General features: G+C 38.3%; 1 protein-coding gene across 1 annotated transcript in view; it reads left to right on the plus strand.

Moving 5' to 3' along the window:
- The window catches only part of LOC111262577 (uncharacterized), an 8,334-nt gene extending 3,502 nt beyond the window's left edge, over positions 1-4,832 (plus strand). Inside the window, exons 5-7 of the mRNA XM_086969214.1 lie at positions 292-703; positions 1,048-1,622; positions 4,138-4,832. Of these exons, the coding sequence (XP_086825340.1) occupies positions 292-703; positions 1,048-1,622; positions 4,138-4,599 (1,449 nt within the window). The 3' untranslated portion in view covers positions 4,600-4,832. The remainder of the gene's footprint in view (positions 1-291; positions 704-1,047; positions 1,623-4,137) is intronic.
- The last annotated feature ends 3,078 nt before the right edge of the window (positions 4,833-7,910 follow it).

Here is a 7,910-nt window from a genome sequence, read left to right on the forward strand (position 1 = left end):
TTGTCGTTTCTATTTATTTAATTTCTCTCATTTATGTTTGTCATGTTTTCTGGGTCACTCCTTATACGAAAAGCAGTATCCTTATTGAAGAAGTTTCCCCGTTCACGATATTAGCAGCTTACGTAATTCTTCAACAATACTGATGATGTGGTTTCCATCGTTCTGATCGGTGTACGAAGTTTTGTTAAAGCAACCGTGTGTGTCAACGCTAGCTTTTTGACCATAAGTTTTAAAAAATCTCTATACTATGGCCACTAAACTTGTTTATGGACTGCATGTACTGTGAATTAGGAAGGGTACGCAAAAACAAGTGAATACTTGAAGGAAAAATTATGGCCCGAACTGTACATGTTCCGCGACCGCTTTGGCTACTTACCGGAATTCCCTCCAGCCGACGGCTGTGACGACCGCGACGAAGAACAGCCACGACCCGAAAACACCATTAGCTATTGGCAGAACAAACTGCACGAAAAAGACGACGAACTTCGCGCAATGAGGAAAAACCTCAACCAAGCAGTTGAGGATGGAGCATGTTTACGTCGGGAGTTAGTTGAGTTGGAACAAGCGCGGGAAATCGCTGAGAACGACGCGAAAGACTCCAAAAAGGCCCTAAAAGAGCAAGCATCCCTCAACGAACAGCTCATGGACCAGACCAGAACCCTTCAAGCGGAGTTGACTGATAGGGAGACGCTGGTTGACCAGGGTGAGTGATATTGATAGAACTTCAGAGAGAACTTCGGGATTCGTGTAATATTCTAAATTCGGCCTATCAATATATGATCGCTTATAGTACAATCCGAGTTAGTTTGCAGTATATCGCGAAGTGCTAGTTTAATACGGTTCATTAACACTAAAAAACCTTAAGCGAAACAGAAAATAAACTGACGTTATCTGTCGAGTCGTGCTAGCAATTATACTCCCTATCAGTGGATAACGTAGTATAGCACGTAGTTACTATACAAACCAACAATGGACAAATAGTGGACAATTAGATTTATTTTTATGAATTTTAAGGGCAACTGGTTACAATGTTTTATGTGATTGCAGTTGCCGAATTGAAGAGAGCTGCACAGAATGCCGAGGAGAATCACGAGTGTTTTATAGTAGATACACGCATACAAATCGATAACCTACAAGCTGAACTGGAATCCCTTAAAGCCGAGCTTCGTGAGAAAGATAAGGACCTAGAAGAATCTGCCCTGAAGGAAGACCTGGCTTTGCAGAAGCTCAGTTCATTGCAAAAGGTTGTTGAGCGTTTAGAAGAACAAGTGGCATCGAAAAGTGGCGAAATTTCACTGCTGCAAGAAATAAATGCAGAAAAGGCCTTGCTTTCCGAACAGATAGTTACTCTAGAAAGTCAACTGAAGGCAGCACGCGAGTCACTGATATCCGCGCGGGCGGACATGGTAACCATGCAAGAAGAGTTAGAAGCGGTTTCTGAGCGAGAACAAGAGCTCGCCGACCGTGAAGCACAGGTTACAGTCAGGCTTCGTGAATTGAGAAGATCTAGGGCAGCCGACCAGCAGCACGTGAACGCTTTAGAAGAAATACGAGATTTGCGCGAGAGACTAAATCAGCAGCAAGAAGAGTTGGCTAAAGCGGCCGCCATAAGACAGGCACAGGTTAGTGCTTTAAGTCCTTCTTTTGTGGGGGAAGAGATATTTGAAGAGTATTTTTTGCTATCGGCTTTGCATGATTGGTCGAGTCCCAGAGTAGTGTGAAGCTCTCCAACGGGCAGTAGTCAGGCATCTAGTAATTTTTGAATCGCTTCGTCCAACTTAACTACTCATCCGTTCTAACTACACGAATGGTCTCTGCCCCTTGCATTAATATTTTAGGTACTCCCTACATAGGAGTAAAAGAGCTTTGTTTTTTGTAGTACCGCATTCATATTGCGACCTCACGCAGCGTTTCATGCAAGGTATTTTAGTTGGACAAAGCCATTGTAGGCAGTGCTTCAAAACAAGACCCCCGCAGGACGCCGACCATTGTAGGGAATCACGTGGCAGATGATACGGGATTTAGATAGCTGAAAATTATTATGGCAAAGTATATCGGAACATTTCTATTCCATGGGCACCGAAGAAAAAGCTTACATGGATGCCTGTTCAATTAACTTTTCACGTCCAGCATTACTGTCAAAAAAGAGCTGTCCTTCGTCGTTGTTTTTCTAATTTGCTCTGCTTTTCTGAAAATCATCTCGATTGCTCTAAGTACTGGGCGGTTTTTCGACAAATTATATTAATCTCCAAATACCGTTTTTCTTTTACATGTAGCTTCATTATACCTTCTAAGACCTTAGCAGAGTATTAACTGCGTACGATTTGACAACTTTTAGGGATAAGGGCTATCCTGAATTTTTTTTTATTGTACCGAAAATTTTGTTGGACCTACCAAACACCCAAGGAATTTTTGCCTGACCGGACACTCTATACTCTTTGTGCCTCGTGAATATTAATCAATTTTCCTACGATTTCTACGCACTGCTTGAAATATCCTTTAAGGGCCTGGTAGTTTCCGTAATTCGTTTTTCAGTCTCAACATGGCTCGGCAAAGTATTTTGTTTCCTGCTTGTCCTTAACCGTAATTCGTTTTTCAGTCTCAACATGGCTCGGCAAAGTATTTTGTTTCCTGCTTGTCCTTAACTAGTTGATCAGTTATTCTCTTTATTTCTACTTCACTATTTTGCGTCTGGCTAACTTATGAGGGTACTTGAGAGGCCTTCCTCAATTTTTTCAAAAACTTCATACATTTATACGTGTTCATGCAAAAACCTGTATTCCAATAGGGCCGGTTTTGTTTTTTCTTGCTCTTTAAGTCTCGTACGCTTTCGTTACAGTTTATCGTCTCATTCGCTCAATTTTTAGACTGTGCTGTATCATTGTTCTACCAGTATCTTGATACTAATGGGTTTTTTCGGAGGAGAGGGACCATCGTCACCTCGTAAGTCGGTTAGCTCTTATATAGTATTATAGGAACCACTATGCTAGGAGGAAATTCGAGCTTCTCCCTTCACCTTAACCCGTAAAATCTTTTCATTCCCATATATACTTACGCTTGTTTCAATTCTGTCGCCTATCTGCGATCTATGTATTAATGTAAACCCTTTCCTTTGCTACTTATGTGCGCAGACCCTGACGAATACTTTTTGCTTTGCCCTGGATTTCTACGTCAACCAATTTTTTTTGCGACTATATCTTCTAGTAACGTGTAACTCGTTTTACTACCTTTCTCTCGCAACTAATTTCATAATGTGGCTGCATGCTTCGATTGGCCATTTTTTATTGAAAAGGGCATATATTTTTTAGGTACGTCATAACTTGCGATTTGCCTTTTTACCCTCGACCGCTTATTGAACCTGCTTATCGAACCTAAGTGATTTTTGGATTCAGAGATGGCTCGCTATTACCTTTTCTCCCTCAACCGTGATTTTATCTATTTTTTCTGTTATTGCATTCATGTGACGCAATCTTGATGTGACTGGTGTTTTTATCTACATTTGCTCGTGGTTTATTTTGAGTTTTCGCAAACAAGCTTGCGTCCTTGTCGACTCGTGTATTTTCGCCGCCAGGGTTAATTTAAATTTAGTCTAAGTTTACCCATAGCACTTAACAAGCCTGTACGGTTTACGGTTGTTTGAACATACACGTAGCATACACGCAGGCATGTATGTTCGGACAACCGTCTAGTCAACGCCAAGCTTTGACGTTGTCCCGATCTTCCTTCTTTACAATTTTTTTTCTTTTTTTTTATTATGCCTTTTACCATGAGAAGGGGCCGAATGGAACATTGAAGTAGGGTTTTGCGCGAGCTATCGCAACCCCCTTCGTGCCAGCCTATTTTCATTATCGTCAAAGAAAGCCGTAGCGTACTGTCTTCGCTGGGCACCATCAATGTGTGCTGCGCATCTAGTATTGGGCCTTTGCACTTGTGTTTGGACACGTCCTTTTTAACATTAAAAAGTAACATTATTATAATTAATACCAATATCAAAATACTTGAATGAATTCAATGTTGTCGCAGTTTGTTTATTCGAGGTTTTTGAGGTCAACTCGAAACATTCATTTAGGCGTTTTAATAACAATTCTTTATTGTTAAATTATTACTGATAAAATTGTTACTTTTTGCTCATTTCAGAATGACGAGTTGGAGCAACTTCGAGAAAAGGCGGAGTCATTTGAAGCACTGGCGTTACAGCTGCAGAAAGTATCGGAAGAGAGTAGGGAGTTCCGAGACCGCGTTCGTTGTCTCGAGGGAGAGAAACGCCGACTCGACGACGAGGTTAAAAGAACTCGTGCTCTAGAAGTTGAAATTGAGTTTCTGACACACAAACTCGACAACCAGCAGCGCCGGGTATTGCGCGACTGTCCTCAAACCGAAAAGCCAAGAAGGCGTCGCTCACTTTCGGTGACCGACGCCGATAATGACTCTGCGAGCAGAACTCTAATAATAAAGGGTGTCCCCAAATCAGAAAAGCCACGACGACGACTAAGGTTAGGAGACGAAGAAAATATCTTGGACAAAACCCTTGACGGTACCATAAGGGACCTCTCGCCGCTCCCGACACCTTACCGCACCCGCTCTAACAGGAAAAAGTAAATGAAATTCAAAAAGCAGTAGATTTTAATACTAACAACATTCTAGTTCGGTCTGCCCGCCCTTTCTGTTGGTTTTGTAAGAGCCTATTGCATTATAGAAGTCTAAGCGGTGAGAACTTCAATGTTAATATGCCGTTTTTCTGTAAATAAAAACACCATATTAAGAGACTCTGTGATATTGACTGCACAAGTACTTGCAAATAAAGCTGTATTTAGTAGTATGGTTTTAAAGTATCTTCGATGCTTTTTACTACGTGCAAGTACCGCGTAAAGCGTTACAGAATTAATATCACAAAATGAGTGACTCTAATACTGTTCTTATCTATCGACTGGTATTAAAACAAAACACGTTAAGAATGCTTTATTTTGCGTAAAAAACATTAGTTTACCATTTTTTTTTGCGCAAAAAAAATTATAAACTAAAGTATTCTTCATCCACTGCTAAAACCTTCAAATGAACATTTATTAAAAACTCGTTCACAAAAATCATGAAAATGTTTTGAAGGTATTTTTGATACCCACCGTTAACCGGGGAAAAAAAAGGTTCTATAGTCTGCCTTTTGTTTCTTTGACGCCAAGAGGGTCATTTTTGCTGTAGGAACATATCTTGTATTTTTATTCTGTTTGTCGAAGTCTATCAAGTGGCAGCAAAAAAAAATTGTAGACTACCCTTTGTTTTGATATTTTGGTATTTGACTTTAAAATCTTTTTGAGAACATTTTCGATGAAAAATTTTAATTCAGAACAAGTAAGAACTGTTATGTTCATATATATGTGTTTTATATATATATATATATATATATATATATATATATATAAAAACACATTATTATAAAGATAGCTTTTTCACCGTCTTCGAAGCAAAAACTCGTTTTAAATATTTACAACTATTTATCATCGAAATTAACCAGCTAACAATAAAAGAGTAGATTTTTCTGAAACGGGATTTTTTGTAATCTAACAGTAACAAAGGAAAGCTGGATCGATATAATTTACATAGCGGTTCCAGATAGAAAACCTCACTTTACACTTTTTCTTAAAAACAAACTTCAATTGATCTTCTATATTTTGATCTTCTATATTGGATGTCTACTACTACTGTGTATTGAATAGGTTTATTAAGTTATTTTTCTTGAAATTAGTTAAAAATTTCTTGTTGTACTATTACGTATAAATTTTGACAAACTTAATTTCTTATCAGCATTCTGCCGAAAATCAACGAGTGCTCTAATAAAAATTTCTTTTTTAAGGTCTATCTTGTACCGAATTCTTTCGATATTAATAACGGTAAAGGAAATTATCGGAAATGTGACTATTGGTATGCTATGGTATCATAATTAAATTTTTCCCGATCTTCAGTGCTGCCCCCTTATAAGTAATGGCATTTTTTATTGCACAACAAATTATATCTAATCTCTGGTTAAAAATAACTCACGGGAACATCGAAAATTCTTTTCTAGCTTGTTGTGTAGCGCATGCCAATGATTGATACCCAAAGCTTATTCGCAAGTTCATTGCTTACACATAGCCAAATAATTTGTCTTTTCTTGTATTTCAGTTTTTTTTTTTGCATGCATGTCTAAGGTTACGAACACGCCTGTGGTTATTCGGTAGATTTTCTTATCATAGATTTTTATTGCAAAGAAGTTTTAACGATTTATTTTTAATCTAATATTCATACCGTATCGCCGTTGCATTTCTGTCTTTTCTTTTTCATCGTTGTGCACGTGATAACTTTATTCTAACGTTGCCGGGTTCTTTGACACGATTGCCATTTCCACCACGGTATCGCATCAGTAACATCAGAAGTTTATGGTTTTAGAGGTTTACCTTGTGCCTACTGGCTGATTAGGATTTAGACTTAACCAAGACGTCGGCTACACCACAGCACCCATCGTACATGGCTTTTTCATAGGATGCAATGCATTTCGAAAAGTAATATTTGGCATATATTGTGTTAGCCTAGTATTATTTATGAAGCAAACAAAGATAGAAAATAATATTTAATGTAAATCCTCTTTCTGTTTTAATACCATAAATTTCCATAAGCCTTAGACAGGCGCATGCTCACATCCAGCAGATCAGTTAACTAAGCTAAACAAGCAACGTTATTCGAACAGAGCTCTGTAACGTAACTCAGCGCGGATCTTATGCTTTTTTCTTATATCTTGATATGAACGTTTAAGTAGTATGAGAAAAAGCACCCTATCCATAGAAAATCTGTATAGCTAACAGGCTTCCGATATCGTTAAGATAGCCTCACATCGTTTGAGGCCCGGTAGACTGACAAAGGTCAGGGTTAAAATATCAGAACTAGCAATTTCAAGTTCTGTGTTTATCGGGAAAACTATAATTAGGACACTTTAAAATGAATTATAATGTAACATTCTCTATTTGGCGCTAACGTTTATCGGCAATACGAGAAGCCTTATAACTTAAAAGAAGTTACCAGTTAGTACAAGTGGTCGGCGCTAAACAAATAACTCCGTAACATTAGCAACAAGTATTAAGAAAAATAATATAGTTCCATGTTGGAAGTAGAACTGAGCTGCTCTTCATTGACCTCGTCCATATCAACTAAGTAGATTCCGAATTGTATTACATTATGTTATAGTAAACTTGGCGATGCAGTTCTCTATCAAATCTAAGATAGAAATATTTTAGATGCCTATGTAAATCAAGTCTAACCAGAGTAAAATTTTGGCTTTTTAGAGCTCAATACTTGGGTCACTGGCGATATCTTTTCATTTACCCATATTTCGGTGCAGCTACGACATTAACTACCCATTCAACTTAGGAGATAGGATTAACCGAATGGCCGAAGCCTGTCGACGTGCAGCAAGTTAACACACAAAAATAACAGAACATTGTCGCATGATTATTAAAGCTTGTTGCATAGTCCGGATGCCCAACGCTCATGTGCTTGCTCATCCTGGCTAGTTAGTTCATCAGGACTAAATGACACAAACTAACTAATATACATATTCATCCCTTTAGCAGCCGGATTCCTCTATTGAGCCGTCATGTTGTTCGAACGCGCGTAGTTTAGGCGCTCGAAATGTACGCAAATTTTCTATAGACAGGAAATACGCACATCAATGTACGGTTAATGATTCTGCATCACCGTGATAAGATCTTAATAATAACTAGAATCTATTAAGTGTTTCCTCTTTAAAAAGAAAGGATAGGTGCATTAGGTTGCAATATTACGCTAGTAGAAGCTATGAGAAAAAGAAAAACAATAAATGCCTAACTGTCATATGTAACCATATTATCATGTTTTGCTTGTAGGCAGCTATAATGTATCCGGAG

The sequence above is a fragment of the Varroa jacobsoni genome, unplaced genomic scaffold (genome assembly GCF_002532875.2).
Source record: "Varroa jacobsoni isolate VJ856 unplaced genomic scaffold, vjacob_1.0 scaffold_676, whole genome shotgun sequence".
Lineage (NCBI taxonomy): Eukaryota > Metazoa > Arthropoda > Arachnida > Mesostigmata > Varroidae > Varroa > Varroa jacobsoni.